This window comes from Anabrus simplex, chromosome 7, assembly GCF_040414725.1.
Source record: "Anabrus simplex isolate iqAnaSimp1 chromosome 7, ASM4041472v1, whole genome shotgun sequence".
Classification (NCBI taxonomy): Eukaryota; Metazoa; Arthropoda; class Insecta; order Orthoptera; family Tettigoniidae; genus Anabrus; species Anabrus simplex.
In genome coordinates, this window is record NC_090271.1 from 163,139,383 (window position 1) to 163,158,244 (window position 18,862).

Sequence of the window (18,862 nt, forward strand, 5' to 3'; positions counted from 1 at the left end):
TTATGTTGGTGTTATATCAATGACTAACTTCAGTATGGACCTAGATGTCCAGTGATCGATTGTAAATATGTACATACACAAATTTTATTTCACGAAGGAACTGATCAAGATAGTTTAAGATTACATATTATTTCTTTTTCCACATTTGTAATATGAAACGTCAAGTAATACCTTGCATTCCAGTCTGATAGTCCAAATATTTAATCAATAAATATCTTGTTTATTTTCTACAATATTACGTTTCATGAGTTCTTTCATTGTAGCCTAGTTCGTAAGTTAGTTGCTTAGCTAAGAGAATTTCTTGATTAAGTAAGTACTCCATTTAGCCATGACCAGTTCTCACGTAGTTGAAACTCTGATTTAAAAAAAAAAATTGTTGATGGTCGTTATATTGTCATGTGTCTCTATAGGCGTCACCCGTGAGTTGTTAATCTCTTCGTACTCACGTTAAGCGTATCTTGAAGTAAGATTACATGTCTTACTCGGCATTTGAAATCTCCGAGGTATCCGCTGAGCGACCCCATCTCATCTGATTAGGCAGCCCAACGAGTTAGAAATGGAGGTATCGGGTAAAGAATGTTAACGATCGAATTGACGCACGACGTTACAGGGCTAAAACACGAATGATAAACTCAAAACGTGAGATCACAACTCTTTGTTTACATTGAACACATGGACAAGCTCCATCACTGAAATAAGTGCCAATTCCACTCGATATATCAATAGTTTGTCAGAATAGCTAACACAAAGACCCACAGGAACAAAATTTCTTTCATTCAACACTCGCGCTCAATTCAAAATCTTAGAAAAACAAAACTAAAGATATTCATGAGAATAGTGTCGATGGGCAGCAACGCCCACTTGCGCCGGGTCATTTAAATGGCTGCTAAGGGCTTTAAATGGCTGATATTTAAATAAAACAAAGCTCAAAAAGAAAGTACAAGGTATAAACATTATAAGAATGTAAAAAACTAAAAATGGATTTTTTTTCACAATTTTCACCAAATTTCACCGATACATTGCCTTAAAATGAGTGTATCTATATCTCAAAAACTGAACAGTTTAAAGACATGAAAATTGGTATTTGGAATCTCCTTTAAAAATGAACATGTATTTTTTGTTTTTGGAAAATCCCCTTATGGGGGGGATTGGGTGAAAAAGATAAGTATGACGATACTTATATTTAAAAAAATGAAGAGGTTACAGACCTGAAAATAGGTATTTGGAATCTCCTTTAAAAATAAAGAAACACGTACTTTTTCATTTTTCGAAAATCCACTTACGGGCGGGTGTGTGCGTGAACGGGTACGCAAAAAGGGGTTGAACAGGTGCGCAAAAATGGGGAGAATTATAAAAATGAGTATATCTATATCTCGAAAATTAAACAGTTTACAGACGTAAAAATTGGTATTTGGAATCTCCTTTAAAAATAAAGAAACATGTATGCTTCGTTTTTAGAAAATTCACCTAAGGGGGGGTGGGGGTGAATGGGTGTGAGAAAAGGGGGTGAATTATTAAAAAAGTATATCTACAGTATACCTAAAAAACGTAACACGTTTCAGACAAGAAAATTGGTATTTAGAATCTCCTGTAAAAGTAAAGGAACACGCATAATTTGTTTTTGGGAAATACACTTAAGGGGAAGAGAAAAGAGGTGAATTTTAAAAATCAGCATATCTATGTATACCTCAAAAAACTTAATATATTACAGATGTGAAAATTGGTATTATGGATCACCTTTAAAAATTAAGAATCACGTTTTCTTTCTTTTTGGAAAAAACCCCAGAAAGGGGTTCATTTCTTTTTTTGAGGATACTTATATCTCAAAAACTGAAAATCTTACAGTCGTGAAAACTCGTATTTGAAATCTCCTTTATAAATGAAGAAACACTTTTTTTTCTTTCTGAAAGGTTCACTTAATTTGGGGAGGGGGAGGGGGGAGTTCAATTCTTCTTATGAGGATACTCATATCTCAAAAACTGAAGATGTTACAGAGGTGAAAATTGATATTTGGAGTCTCCCTTAAATATAAAGACATATCTATTCTTTGATTTCGGAAAATCCACTTAAGGGGGTGAAATTGAAAAATGAATTGGTTATTTGATGAGGATACGTATGTCTAAAAACCTAAAAATGTTACTGATGTGAAAACAGGTATTAGGAACCTCCTTTACATACAAAAGAAACATGCATTTGGAGGGGAAAGTTAACTTGGGGGAAGTAGGGGTGAAAAAAGGGAGTTTAATTCTTTTTACGATATACATATATCTCAAAAAATGAATATGTTACAGTCATGATAATTGGTATTCGGAAGCTCCTTTATAAATAAACACGCATTTGGGGGGGAGGCTCAAATTTACGGGGGTGGGGGTAAAAAAAGGAGTTGAATTCTTTTTATGAAGATACTTATATACAAATATTTGTATTCAGAATTTTCTTTCAAAGTAAAGAATCATGTATTCTTTTGTTTTTGTAAAACCCACTTGGAGCAGGGGGGGGGGGGGGGTGAATGAATGAAAAATAAGTTGAATTCTTTGTATGAGGATACTTACATCTCAAAAACTGAAGATGTTACAGACATGAAAACTGGTATTTGGAATCTCCTTTAAAAATAAAGATGCTTCATGAATTTACCAAGATCAGAACATTTTAAGCAAGCCTTTGAATTATGGGAGTAATGGAGTCCCACTCCCATTTGACAGGCGAGGGACTCCTCGGAAACAACTTGGCGAACGAAATGGAACTTGATGGGGAGCTATCAATATTAATGGGGCTTATGGAAGAAAGAAAGTAGAACTGGCTGAGTCAGCAAAGAGGATGCATCTGGATGTGCTAGGAGTAAGTGCTATTCGGGTAAGAGGAGATAACGAGGAAGAGATAGTAGATTATAAACTGTACTTGACTGGTGTTAGAAAGGGAAGGGCAGAGTCTGGGGTAGGGCTCTTTATCAGGAATACCATTGCAAGCAACATAGTTCCTGTTAGGCACGTAAATCAGTGAATGATGTGAGAAGATTTGTCAGTTGGAGGAATCAGAACTAGAATTGTCTCAGTGTATACACCATGTGAGGGTGCAGATGAGGATAAAGGTGACAAGTTTTATGAAGCATTGAGTGACATCGTGGTCAGGGTTAACAGTAAGGATAGAATAGTGCTAATGGGCGATTTCAATGCAAGAGTTGGGAATAGAACTGAAGGATACGAAAGGGTGATTGGTAAATGTGGGGAAGATATGGAAGCAAATGGGAATGGGAAGCGTTTGCTGGACTTCTGTGCAAGTATGGGTTTAGCAGTTACGAATACATTCTTCAAGCATAAGGCTATTCATGGCTACACGTGGGAGACTAGGGATACCAGATCCATAATAGACTAGATCTTAACGAATTCGAGTTCAGGAAATCTGTTAGGAATGTACGAGTTTTCCAGGGATTTTTCGGTGATACAGACCACTATCTGATCTGTAGTGAACTAAGTATCTCAAGGCCTAGGGTAGAGAAAGTGAAATCTGTCTGCAAACGAATAAGGGTAGAAAATCTCCAGGACGAGGAAATTAGACAGAAGTACACGGATATGATTAGTGAGAAGTTTCGAACAGTAGACAGTAAGCAGGTTCAGGGTATAGAAAGTGAATGGGTGGTATACAGGGATGCTGTAGTAGAAACAGCACGGGAATGCCTAGGAACAACTGTGTGTAAAGATGGGAAAAGGCGAATATCTTGGTGGAATGATGAAGTGAGAGCAGCTTGTAAACGTAAAAATAAGGCCAAAGGCCGAGGCACACAGGGATTTGTACTTAGATGAAAGAAACAGAGCAAAACAAATAGTTGTTGAATCCAAAAAGAAGTCATGGGAAGATTTTGGTAATAACCTGGAAAGGCTAGGTCAAGCAGCAGGGAAATCCTTCTGGATTGTAATAAAGAATCTTAAGAAGGGAGGGAAAAAGGAAAGGAACAGTGTTTTGAGTAATTCAGGTGAACTCATAATAGATCCCAGGGAATCATCAGCTTCATGGTCCATATCGCTCTTCAATAGATTCACAATTACGTATTTATTTATTTTCCAGCTAGTCGATTCAATGATTGCTTAAGGCAATTTAATGGTTAAAAGTGGTACATGTTTTGTATATTATCAACATCTTCAGCCATATAACACTGTTTAGATGAAAAATATATAAATTGACTAAGTAATGCTTTAGAGGAAGTGTCCTTAAAATTAACATACGATTGACTACATTAAAACAAACAAATAACTCAAGAGAAAATATATAAATTATTTCTACAATTGAAAGCAGTCGTCAAGGAAACACTTGTACAATATTCCATAGAGAATATGTCCTAATGAATATTCTTTTCTTAATAATTCATGAAAAAAGGTCGATTTATAAATTAAAAAATTAAAAATTATACAAGTAATTGTCGAAATGAAGAAATCCAGATATCACAGTGTGGCTCTTAATATTAATGCAGATGAAAATATGACTAATTCCTAGTTGTCAATTCTTATTAAGCCTGCTTTCCTTTGGAACAGTAACTCCTGTCATTCTTTCACAGTTTTGTGTCTGGTGTAATATTGATGATGCGTTCTTCCTTGCTCTTGCACTCGAGGAGGTGGAGGAGCGAGGGATATAGGTGTGTCAAGAACCTCCTTGCTGTCACCTATAGCTTCAACTTATTCCTCCTCAACTTAATGATCTTAATTCCTCCCTACTAGGTAGAGATCTTACCTTTATTCACCTCTTTGACCGTGTTACAGCTTCTATTGAACCAGTTATTAATTTTGCAAACATGTCTAATATAATCAGAAAGAATACTTTCCCAAAGCTTACATACAATGCATGTCAAACAGACTGGCCTGTAATTTTCAGCTTTATGTCTATCACTCTTTCCTTTGTACACAGATGCTACTATAGCAACTTTCCATTCATTTGGTATAGCTCCTTCATGCAAACAATAATCAAATAAGTACTTCTGATATGGTACTACATCCCCCAACACATTATCTTTAGTATATCCTCAGAAATCTTATCAATTCCAGCGTCTTTTCTAGTTTTCAACTTTTGTATCTTCTTATTATGAATGTCGTTATCATAGGGACATTTTAATGCTTCGTTAGTATTCATCACCACCTGTATCAGGACATCATCCTAGTAACCAACATGCTTTACGTACTGCTGACTGAATACTTCTGCCTTAAAATAACTATTCAGAGGTGCCAACTTTGAAGTGGATTATCAGTAATCGCAGTCCGCCGAGAAAAATTTCAAGTCAAGTCCAAAGCAGGCTCCTTCCTTCTTGATAATGACACCCCTTTTGCCCTTACCTCTAGCAATCTATCCAAAAGTATATCATATTACTCAACAACATTTGCACGCAACCTGTTGGTTCTGTGATAAAACCTTCCTTGTAGCTTGTTTCTCACGCAACAGCTGCTTTTCAGTGTAGTTTTTCATGAGGCATCCTTCTGACTGTGATGACATTTTTGTTTTCTGAGCCACAAGCGATACCAGTGCAGATGTGCTTAATGTAGGCCTCACTTCTTTCTCAATCTTTCTGTCAACTGTCAGGTACACTTAACACAGCAAATACAACATTACTGAAGGATTTGTAGTGGAGAACAGCAGCGCCTGACCTCCTTTATTCACAATTAATTTTACAACGCTTATGGGTAGCAAAAGGAAGTCACGATCAAATACGTATTGTTGCCAACTCACAAGCATTGTAATAAAGACAATTTAGGAGAAAGGCCCGAAAGGACTGACTGAACAGTGTTTCCTTTTCTTTTGTTTCCGTCGAAAATTATTTTTTCGTGATAATGTTAGTTTTACATGTAATAAATATCATTTTTGGTCTGTACTGATGATATTTGATTGAAATAATAACAGTAAGTTATTTATTAGACCACCTAATCAATACAAAGTCAAATAAGTATTGTTGCCAACTCACAAGCATTGTAATAAAGACAATTTATTTCAATGTCAGTTTTTCCGTAATAATTTCCCTTTTGACCGTATCTCTGTAATCATGAGGTGAAATCTGTAATAATTACGGACAATCTGTAATAGTTGGCACCTCTGTACATATCCTTCCATTTTTCACTAAAATTTGTAAGATTGCCAATTATACTTGCCGTGATGTTATCCTTGGCTGACTTCTTTGCTACATTCAATTTCCTACTATGTTCCTTCAGTACGACTAAGTAGTATTGCAGTGTAGGCATATATTAATTACCTTATTGTCGTGTGATCTTTCAGTACTATCCTAGAGAATATTCCCTTCCGTTGTTTTTTTGCAAATAAGTTATTTTATTTTTCCTTTTCTTTTCATTTTTTCCATTGCAGTTATTAAGAAATACAAATCCTCAGTTCGAGGAGTACATTAGGGAACTACTAATAAAAATGTAGTGGTATGGGTATTTTCTTTTGGCTATGGAGATTGCAGTTTGTAATGCTTTCGTGTTGTGCCATGCAGAATTTTCATTTATATTATTATTATTAATGTGTGCCTTTGCTGGCAGGACCTAGTGTTTACAGTGCACTATGTCTTCTGGTATGGGCAATTTTGTTACTTTCATTGATCTGTCTCTGTCTTATCCTTGGCTTTGACTACATGAAAGCGACTGAGATATGAGTGATGCTAGTAATGCCATTCCTTCTGCAGCCAGTCCCTGCTATGAATGGTGTGAAAATGTTGCTCATAGGGTCAGTTGGTGCATGCATTTCAGTGGGCTTGGCAAACTGGTATGTAATAGCAACTTCTGGCTCGGTGAGGAAAGCAACGGGAAACTACCTCACTCCTCATTCCCCAGTATGCCTCTTCAGTGATGCCTAGGCCATCTATGAGAGCTGATGGCAGAGCTGTTGAGGATCCAACCAGCCTTAGGGCTCAAGATTGTACACACATTATTATTATTATTATTATTATTATTATTATTATTATTATTATTATTATTATTATTATTGTTGTTGTTGTTGTTTACACTTGAGTTCTGGATCAGTGAAAAGTGATCTGTTTGGTAATTGTGGTGTATTTGTATAATTTTACTGACGACAAGGATCAAGGTGAAATTTAAGAATATGTCTACGCACTGTGAATAAGCAAGGAGGAGAAATATAACTAATTTTTGCATTATTAGATCAAATATATTCATATTATGAGAGATTATTACATGCTGAATCAGACTGATTGAAATGATTGTGTACATGTTTGCCAACCAGTTCTCATTATAGAAAACTTCTGCTAGGGAAATAACGTGACTTTACTACCAACATACTCTTGATTAGTACGAATTTCCCACGCTGTTTACGGCGTTGCCGACCCCGTGGTGTATGGGTAGCGTGCCTGCCTCTTACCCGGAGGCCCCGGGTTCGATTCCCGGCCAGGTCAGGGATTTTTACCTGGACCTGAGGGCTGGTTCGAGGTCTACTCAGCCTACGTGATTAGAATTGAGGAGCTATCTGACGGTGCGATAGCGGCCCCGGTCTCGAAAGCCAAGAATAATGGCCGAGAGGATTCTTCGTGCTGACCACACGACACCTTGTAATCTGCAAGCCTTCAGGCTCAGCAGCGGTCGCTTGGTAGGCCAAGGCCCTTCAATGGCTGTAGTGCCATGGGGGGGGGGGGGGGGGGGGGGTTTACGGCGTTGCTAAGCAAAATTCTATGACAACGGATCAAAGTTGATCTGGATCATGAGATCCGAGATCAACCTTATACAATACGATGAGCACCACGGAAACGTGCATTTTCTGACCTCGAATCAAAATTGATCTCAGATCAGCTATGTTTATACAACTGGCCCTTAAAGTATTTACTTATTTCATTCAATTGTTTCTCTTAGTGATTAGACTGGGTTATTTAATCTTTATTTTTACAAATTTAATTTGTTTACAGAGAGAATGTCACTGAGGAATGCATTATTTGCATATGAAATTCTAGATTTGATTGAAAATGGCAATGTCTCTGATTTTGAATATGGCAACGATATTGAACACAGCATTTAAGATCATTCCTTTCCTGACATTGTATCGTATGAGGTTGATGTTGAGAATCAGGAAGTGGTTCAAGGATAATGTGGATGCAGTTCCATCTGAAATTACTAAAATGAGGTGGAAGGGAATATTATCCACGCATCTGTTTCTTCCAAAGATGGGAGAAAATCCAAACCGTGGTTCAATAAAGACTGTTACGTTGCTCGGAAAGTAGCCTTAACTGCTCTTCATAACATGAAAAAGTCCCTATGGATAAAAACCGACAGATCTACATCGCAGAAGCAAGAACATATAAAGAGCTGGTTAATAAAGCCAAAAGAAATTTCCAAGATGAAGAAGAGAGGAAATTGAAAACGCTAAACGAAACCTTTACGGAGTCATTAACCAGATAAACCCATCCTTCCCAAGGCATATGCCCATGACTATCTGAGAGGAACACCTAATATCAATATTAGAATCAAGAAACACATGTCCCACAGTCGATTCTGAGAAAACACATACAGTTCTCGAAGATAGCTATTTATTTTCGGTAGAAGAGGTAACGGCTGCAATTATGAGCTCCAAGGATAGGAAAGCGTGTGGCCCGGATGAAATTTACAATGAACATGTCAAAGAATTGGGATATGACTTCTGGGATAAAATCACAACCTTATTTAATAGATGGCTTCGCCAGGGAGCAATCCCAAACAACTGGAGAAAATCGACTATAAAAATGCTGTATAAAGGAAAGGGCGATTCAACGATCCCAACAATTACAGAGGAATAGCACTTGAATGTTCACTATTTAAGATATTCACACGTCTACTCACTAGAAGACTCACGGACCTAGTAGATACTTACCTACCTGAAGAGCAATTTGGTTTCCGGAGAGGAAGAAGCACTACGCAAGCAGTTCAGTGTCTTCAAAGGGACATTAAAGATGCGTTATCAAAACTGAAAGGGAAACTACAAGCGATTTTCGTTGACTTCTCAAAAGTCTTCGACACCATCAGTAGAGACATCGAAAATTTACTTAGCTAAGATAATCCCATATGCTGCATTATAAGAAACATACCAAGCGAAAACAATATAGTGATAGACGATGGAATCTCCTGATCAAGAACCGAAGTGTTACAAGGTGACCCACTTATTCCCCTTTTATATACAGTGGCCACAGCAGATGTAATAGAGGCAATACTCTCAGAGAAAGTTAAAATATATATCTATGCAGATGACACTGTGATGGCCTCAACATCGAAAGAGGATTTGCAAACCTCTTTCGATCAGTTGGCAGACTGGGCGGAGAATAACGAGCTATGTATTAATAAAGAAAAGATGGTGACTATGACATTTAGAAGAGGTGGGAAACAGGCTACTTTCTTCCATAGAACAGTTCCTTTAGCAGCAGTATCACATGTGAAATATTTGGGAGAGATCGTGCAAACAGGTGGAGACAAATTTTCTTACCACAATAAGGACAGAGTCAGCGCAGCATTTAGAAGCGCAAATAGCATAAAACATCTGAGGAAATTATCACTAAAAACAGCAGTAAAATTGTTCAACGTCAAAATTGACTGTTTCCACCTATTCAATACAATTATATTCTGTAGTGATTAAATCCTACATTAATTATATATACTAATTTGGAACAGACAATACTCATAATTCCAAGAAACATTTTATCAGATCAGCACCTGAATAATGAATGGTATTGACAATATGTTCCAACATACACGTTTTTAACCTCTAAAATATTACCATCCAACCATGCTTCTTTCTAATGGGATATCCAAGCCCAACAAGATCGAAATTATATCACAGTGCTGGTTTTGTAGCTATGTACTTACGACACAGGTGACCACAACCACCTTTGAATGAACACAGTTATATAAACTATCAACCTAATGATTCATCCATACAGTTGGAGAAGTTCCAATTTATGCTTTGGACATTTTCTAGTCATTGTATGATAATTTTAATTGCCTCCTTGTCACAAATTCTGGGTTTTAATTAATGTACACATTGTAAATCTATGTAAATATCACCTAAGCACAATTTTTGAAAAAAAAAATTTTAAGCATAAGACCATTGTATTTAGTTTTAAGTTCTAATGTTTAATTGGTTTAAAAACTTTACCTTAAGATTATTATTAGGCTGAAGATGCCCAAAACTAGGGCGAAAAATGTTCTGAATTAGTATATGTAATTCATGTAGGATTTAATCACTACACAATTAGGTGGACACAGTAAATTTTATTCTTGAAAGAATTTTACTTATTAATCTTCCTAGACCAATACTATCTGTTACAAGATGAGATGGCTCGCTCCACATTCTTGAAGTAAACTATGTAATTCTACATTTTAAGTTTTTTTTTTTTTTGCTACCTTCAATCAGTAGGTAATAAGACTTATTACAATCAAGATTGATTTCTTAAACTACTAGGCTAATCTGGTCCTTATTTTAATCTTTTGAACTCCATTACCCTTAGCGTATGCTTCCTCCTAATTAATTTCTGCACTATGATCAGTTGTGAAGTGAACACTGTAAAACATTTGAACACAAATATAATTGTGTTATACGAAATATACCATATTCACAGTTACAGTGCTGAAGGATAGTTCCTACGTGATGCTTTATATAAACACATTTTTTAGCTGAATAAGAACGCAGGTAAATCAGGACCACCAGCTCTCCACCTGCGCCATAGACTTGGAGGAGCATTACCACCTCCAGTTTCATTGTCACTGTCTCTCTGCTTACTTTCAGTTATATTATTCACTATTAAATCATCCAAGTCAGTTGTTGCTTCATTAATATCACTATCAATGTCCACTAACTGTTCTAAAATATCCAGTTCCACGAGCGAAAATGAATAATAAGCCATGTTTACATTCAATCTATTTCATCAGTAAACTTTCATATACATCTGTGAATAACAGAGGTTACAAAGTCATTCCAATTTCCACAAACTAAGAGGTGGAAATGTAGTAAGCAGTCTGGCCTATGCTGACGACTTGGTCTTAATGGCAGATTGTGCCAAAAGCCTACAGTCTAATATTGTGGAACTTGAAAATAGGTGCAATGAGTATGGTATGAAAATTAGCCTCTCGAAGACTAAATTGATGTCAGTAGGTAAGAAATTCAACAGAATTGAATGTCACATTGGTGATACAAAGCTAGAACAGGTCGATAATTTCTAGTATTTACCAGTCATTTTGGGGGTACCCACAGCCTTTAAAGTAAGAAAGCTAACAAAATCTAGAATGTGACCATCACTTACCAGCTTCTGGGGTTTGACATCAGAATCCTCAAGACTCTTTGTACGTTTTCGTTTTCTTGTAGATGAGGTGGAGGAGTTCTCGGTTCTCTTCTCCTTTTGCTTAATACACTGACTCGCCTCATCACTTTTAGTAGTGGCTGCTTTTGTTGGAAAGTGTTTTGCAAAAAATCTGATCCTCTCTTCCCTACAAAACAAAAACAAATAATTTCATTTACAAAATGTAGACCCTGCTAAAAAAAGAGATTTTGCCATTAAAAAATGAATAATTTGACCTGTAGGTCTAATTTCCAGAATTTGTGTGTGGGGAAAACATTAATTCACTGTATGGTGATACCAGAGATACCAAACGCTAAATCCTTGGCCTCTTGTACACTGCTCAGTCATCATTGCTATACCGTATCCATGTAATATAATTTTACTGAGCACTGATTATGGATGGTGCAAAGAATGAACAAAGCACATATATTCCTCACATTTCCTTCAAAATCTACTTCATAAACTGAATTATTGACAGTTAAGCAGCAACAAAGGGAAACTGATGATGATATTTCACAGACAGCACCATATTCAAGACCATTATCCCACATTCTGCAAAAATGCAGTGTGCAGCCAACATTTGTACTGTGTTTTCAAAATTGACAGTATGGTTTTTATTGTTGTTTCAGACCCACTGCTGGGTTGTTACTTCAAGCTGCTATAGCATTCCTAACCACAATCCCTCCGGTCATTATGTCAATCTGGTAGACATTAAGATGACTGATGTACAGGCAGCCTAGATGGTACCAAACAAATATTGATCAGGTGGTATCACCCCAGTTGTAGTAAACTTTGGTTTGGAAATAGTCTGATATAAAGAAGATGACAGATATTCTGGCTATGCCAGAAACAACAAAGCTGGTGCACTACAGTTAACTGAAAGGCAGGGAAATATAGCTTACATGTAGCACTTTTTTACGTCATGGAAAAATACTTTCAGTCTTGTCTAACAAAACTAGTTAGTTGACACCTGAAGCTCTAGAATCAGCCTGACTTGCAATTCAGTTATACTTCTCTGCTTGGATACTATGTTTAACAATGACTGATGGTTCCATGGTAACAACTCAAGGAGCAAGAGAGAGAGTGTATTCTATGACACTAGTCCTTCAAGGCCAAATTTTACCCATACCCTCCCTGTCAGCTCTATCAAGAAATACACAGCCTTAACATAACTGATCAAGAGCATCATGTGTCACATTTGGACATGACAGTGATGACATCCAGCCCAGCATTAGTAAAAAATCACCACAGTTATTCACTCAGTCAGAACTTAATGACTTGGTCCGTGAAATCAATTTATCCAAAGGAAGTGCAGAACTTCAAGGTTCAAGACTCAAAGCCAAACATTTGCTTCTACCCGGGACTTCCTTTATATGGTACAAAGATCAGGACATCATAATTTCTTTATCTATGATTTACTGAAAGAAGAACTGTGTGGTTTTGGCTACTGTAAGCAGGAAATAGGCAATATTTGTTCGGTACCATCTAGGCTGCCTGTACATCAATTTACTGCACTGACAAAACAGGACTTACAAGAGTAGCTCTGCATGAAATATAGGACCCCAGAAAAAGATTTTTTAAATGATTCTTCACAATCAGGTATAACTCTCTGGTGCACCCACTGTTGTCACATCAGTAGGTGTGCAGGGTACGAATGTACTCACTTAAGATAGCGATATTTCCACTGCTGTGACAAAAATATCTTTGCAATTCCTTATATCAAATACAGTATACTGCCTTTGGATTAAAAAAAAAAAAAAAAACTTGAAATGTTATTATGAACTTCAAATTTGGGTAATATTTTATTTATTTTATTACCACAGGTATCAAACTAGACATGCAGATAACTTGGCCTTGTATCACATCCACTCTTCTAAGTATGAGAAGAACAGTTGTAAATTCTCAGCAATTCAAGCATACAACAAACTTCCTGCTGATGTAAAAATTGCCCCTACTTTAATAACTTTCAAACGAAAGGCAAAGGAAAATTTATGGAATAGATACTTCATAGGTGAAATATAAATATTTAATGTTTAAAACAAACACTCGCCCCGCTTTGTCAATCCTGTTGTAATGTTACTCACTTGTAGTACTAAGTATTTTCAGTATCTTAGTATTGAAACGGTAACGCCCTACGAGCATTCACGTTTCATTCTTTTATTAAGTGGAGCTCGCTAATACCCGGCCGTAAGCATTTAAAACTTGCGCCGAGCGCACAGGCATAGTGGGAACTGCGAGCAAGTTCGCGACGTTCTAGAACACCGGCCAAGGACAAGCGACGTCACGCAGAAGGTTCCTTCGTGTTCCATAGTATTGCTGCATGAACGAAATATAATATCAATATTTCAATGGCGTCACCTTGCAGGCAGGAATAATGAACGCTGCTAGCCGAAATTTCGTGTCAATCGGTGTGAAGATGGCCAAGATAAAAAAATTCTTGGGGCCCACATGTGTAGCCACGCCCACCGGCCTTCGGCAATATAAGCAAGTCGCCAGCCTGGGGTAAAGCAGAGAGAGTGTGCGGTATGCAGCGGCAGTGTGCTGAAGGCAGAGAGTGGAGTGAGTCGGCAGTAAGCCGTAAGTTCAGTGAGTGTGTGCAAATAAGCACGTCACGACATAATTCGTCTCTCGGTCCGGCTGTATATTTGAGTTCAGAATGTTCGTGTTTCTAGCCAGCCTTGATTTCATTTAAAGACTGTGTTCTCGCATAAACTGTGCCAGCTTTGAGTTCATTTAAAGACTGTGTTCTCGTATAAACTGTGCCAGCTTTGAGTTCATTTAAAGACTGTGTGAAAACAGCAGTAGTGTTTCTAGCCAGCCTTGATTTCATTTAAAGACTGTGTTCTCGCATAAACTGTGCCAGCTTTGAGTTCATTTAAAGACTGTGTTCTCGTATAAACTGTGCCAGCTTTGAGTTCATTTAAAGACTGTGTGAAAACAGCAGTAGTGTTTCTAGCCAGCCTTGATTTCATTTATAGACTGTGTTCTCGCATAAACTGTGCCAGCTTTGAGTTCATTTAAAGACTGTGTTCTCGTATAAACTGTGCCAGCTTTGAGTTCATTTAAAGACTGTGTGAAAACAGCAGTAGTGTTTCTAGCCAGCCTTGATTTCATTTAAAGACTGTGTTCTCGTATAAACTGTGCCAGCTTTGAGTTCATTTAAAAACTGTGTTCTCGCATACACTGTGCCAGCCTTGATTTCATTTAAAGACTGTGTGAAAACAGCGGTAGTGTTTCTAGCTAGCCTTGATTTCATTTAAAGACTGTGTGAAAACAGCGGTAGTGTTTCTAGCCAGCCTTGATTTCATTTAAAGACTGTGTTCTCGCACAAACTGTGCCAGCCTTGATCTCATTTAAAGACTGTGTGAAAACAGCGACATTGTTCCTAGCATAGACTGTGTCGACCTTCATTTCATTTAAAGACTGTGTCTATCCGTTAAACTGTGTTACGACATAATGGAACTTGGACTGTCATTTATTTCAACAAGTGTATTGTGCTGATGGAGTACAGTGCAGAGACTGTACCCGGTAAATTTAATTTTCTTTATAAAGTGCTTAATCACTGCACCTCGGAAGGTCCTAGATTGTTTTCGTTTATTATTCCAAATACGATAATTCCTTCCATCTTATCCTCGTGGAACTGTGACTCTAATCCTTACTGCTAAAGTGCGTTCAACATCATTGACTGTGGGAACTATTTCGGCGTGCTTCGCCTTAGAGAAGTGTCACACCAGTGCCCCATGACGTCCAATGTGGAAGCTCCACATTTCCCCGTTCCTGCCTCAGGTTTGAGTCATCAACACTAATACAGAGAAAACACCAACGACGGAAGACAACGCCGACGCCGACCGCAAGACGACGCAGCCGCCGCAGGACGACGTCCTCTCCACGCCGTCAGGGACAACCCCACGATTCAGCTGTAAAAGGTGACATAATTCTTTGCATATCTATTGAATAAACTGAAGGATCCACTTAATCATGAAATTTTTTTTCACTACCCTTCTCTCTCACTCTCTTAGCATGGGCCGTACACGCCTTGTCGTTCCTCATGCTCTCCGATAAACTGAAGTACGGGCGTTCCTGTTACAGAGAGAAGGTAGTGAATAGTGGCGCCCAACGTGGGGCCAGATTAAAGAGAGTAAAGTGATAACAATTAACTTTGAAATCAGTGATATCTTAACTTACCAATTCAAATAAAAGTGCATAGTACGTACGTTAATTCCAGTTCAGTGAATGTGTTAACATTTTACGAAGTTCAATTCAATGACTTTGACGAAATTTTAAACTTTTGGCACAGAACTCTGATTAAGTTTATGGCACAAGTGATTATTTTTTTTTTCTCTTTCTCTTGTTATGTAAAACATTTCAGGCATAATATTTATGCACAGTCTCATATAAATTTTTGATATTTATGTCAGTGAAACATTGAACTTTACCATTGGACAATAATGGTGATATTTAATTTTATGCACAAGTGTTTGATATTTTGTGTTGGTGAGATTTTGAACTTTACCATTGGACAATAATGGTGATATTTAATTTTATGCACAAGTGTTTGATATTTTGTGTTGGTGAGATTTTGAACTTTACCATTGGACAATAATGGCGATTTTACGTATGAAGTGAATGATTGTATTTTCTGCATTTTGTGAAAATAACTACATTAATATGGAAAATATACTAGCTGCCATTGAGGCTTTAAAAATCAGTCTAAATGACAGGATTACGGAAAGTAACACTAATCTCGGGCGTAGGATTGCTGAATCTAACGCGGCCTTGGAAAGTCGTATGGAAGACACTAAGGCTAGTATAGGTCAACTTAGGGAGGCTAATGAAGTAACTAATCGTAATATTACTCAACTAAGGGAGGCTAATGATGCCAACATTGTAAAATTGACAGAATCTGTTGATCAAAAGTTTGCAGAGGTTAATAATAATTTGGAACGTAGGCTCAATAGTGCAGGTGCCGAAATTGAAAAACGATTTAAAGAATCTAACAAAAGAATGGATTCTAAGTTTACGGAAATAAATGAAAGATTAACACGTGACTTAGAAACCATTAAGCAAGATATAAAATCACAAGTGGCGGAGGACTTAAAACTTGCTTTCCCGTCTTCTTCTCAGGAAGTCCTTAAAGAAGTAGAAAGCTTAAAGGAAGAATTTCAAGAGTCCCATGCTCAATTATCTCTTGCGCAAACTAAAATCGCGTCTATTCAAGACAAACTTCATGAATCTGTTAAACATAATTTCATGAAGTTGGGAAACGAAATTACTCTTCTGAAAAGTCAGCAAGAGGAGGCCGATAAACGTGTTAAGACTCAGTTAGATAATGCTCACACGCAGATTACTCGTATCTGTCGCGACGTAGCAGAAGTCAAGACCGACATAGAAAAGGAGGTCAAGGAAATTGAGAATTCTGTACAGGGGAAAATTAAAACCCTAAAACTTGAACTCCAAGGAGGTATAGAAGCTCTCAACAGCAAAGTATCGCAAATCGAACAGGATGTTTCATCATCTAGCCTTCACAACACTAGTGGAGAATCCATGAATGTTTCCACAGTTTTTAAAATAACTGAGGAAAAACCAGCCAAATTTTCGGGGAAGGAGGAGTATACTGCTAAGGAGTTTCTCCTCAACCTCGAAGAGTTCTTTCAAGAAAATCACGTTAAGACCGACCGTCGTTTACGAATAGCGTCTCGATTGTTAGAAGGCAAGGCGTTAATGTGGTTTACCGCTTTTAAATTCAGTATTAACACTTACGAAGAGTTTAAGGAAGCCTTACTTAGACGATTTTGGAGTGCTGAGGCTCAGCACCTGATAAAACTTCAATTATACTCTAGAAAGTATAACACGTCTGTCAATTCCTCGCGATATTCAGATTATCTCATATCTCAGCTTAAAAAGATGCAGTTTTTCGACCCTCCTTTACCGGAGCAAGAACTTATTCAGGTCATAACGCTGCAATTTCCACCAAATGTTCTGGAAATATTGGTGGCGGCAAACGTCCAGGACTTGGAGCAGCTCGATGACGTCCTGAGGAGACTCGATACTGCGCACACTCAGAGCGCAGCAAAAGCAGGTCGAACCAAAGAAACTACAACCAACTTTATGGAAATGAAGACTCCGGTTCAAGTAAATCCAGAACCGCGAGAAGAAAGAGAAACTCGCCGAGATATTCCGTTTCGGTACAGAAGATCTAGGAATCGTCCCTACGAAGGGAGGGCTAAGTTTCAACCTGGACCTTCATGGAGGCAGGCAGCTAACCAACCCAATGATAATAGGAACTCCCAGCGGGAAGAATTAGAGAAACGTTGGAGGGAGACTACGGAATATGTAAGGAATAAGAACAGGGAAGAGGGCTTACCTGGAGCAGCTTCTTTGGAATACCAGGCAGAGATGCAGAGAAGAAATGAGAGAACAGAAATGGATCCAAGAGCTACGGGTACCAAAAAAAAACTTTGTCGAAGCAATAAAGAGATTGCCTGAAAACCCGGAGGGAGGAGAGGTAGTATGTAGTGCACTCATTAACCATTGGTATTTAGAGGATGCAGATTTACTATATGAGGATTCAACACCACGACAGCCTCAGATACAACGCGGCTTACCGATCATTAAGTTAGGCAATATGATTGTCCACTATTTAGTAGACTCAGGATAGCAAGCCTCACTAATTTCGCAGAAATTAATAGATGTGGCGCAGGAGACGACCTACATCTCCATCTTGCCGGTTGCTCAAGTTAAGGTTAAAGGCATAGTTCCTGACAAAGCTATTAAATGCAAATTCCAAGCGTTTCTTGAGTTAGAAATTGGTGGTGTTAAGTTCCAACATCTGTTTTTGATTTTGACGCAAATGAAATTTGACTTAATTCTTGGATCAGACTTTCTCATTCAACATGGGGGAATCATTGATTATCCCGCTAATGTAATTAAATTTTTTCACGTCGAATCTGTAGGGCTACAGTTGGTTACTTATAATGACGTGAAGAATCCGGAATGTGAGACCCCGGTGGACATAGTAGAAGGCAAGATGAGCGAGGCTCCGCCTGTCGAAGAAAGCGTCCACGAAGAGGGGCGACCCGAGGAAGTGGGACCCGTAGAGGACCAGATGGCGTCCATTATCGATGATGAGTTTAACGAGGACCACTACAACTTCACGCTTTACGCCAATGTAGCTGAAAGCCCAGATTACGATGATGATGAAGTAATAAAGGCAATCCAAGAGCTTTTCAAGAAGTTTCCAGATGTATTTTCCGAGAAACCTGGAGTCATTAAGGGTTTCAAGCACCACTTAGATGTTACTGACACATCACCTTATAAGAAACGGCCTTATCCGATACCCATGAAGTACTTGGAAGAAGCACGGGTCATCATTAAACAGATGGAGAATGATGGAATCATATCAAAATGCGTCACACTTTACATTAATCCTCTGGCTATAGTGAGAAGACTGTTCAAGTTTTTGAAATACTTTACTAGGAGATGAGCGAAAAGAAAATCGCCCAGCAATTTTCTTTTTCCCGAGCAGGGGGGGAGATGAAACGGTAACGCCCTACGAGCATTCACGTTTCATTCTTTTATTAAGTG

The 18,862-nt window shown here is 37.9% G+C and overlaps 1 protein-coding gene across 1 annotated transcript in view; it reads right to left on the reverse strand.

The window, feature by feature from the left end:
* The window catches only part of LOC136877753 (histone-lysine N-methyltransferase NSD2), a 386,665-nt gene that overhangs the window by 240,816 nt on the left and 126,987 nt on the right, over positions 1 to 18,862 (reverse strand). Inside the window, exon 11 of the mRNA XM_067151960.2 lies at positions 11,243 to 11,426. Coding sequence (XP_067008061.2) covers positions 11,243 to 11,426 — 184 coding nt within the window. The remainder of the gene's footprint in view (positions 1 to 11,242; positions 11,427 to 18,862) is intronic.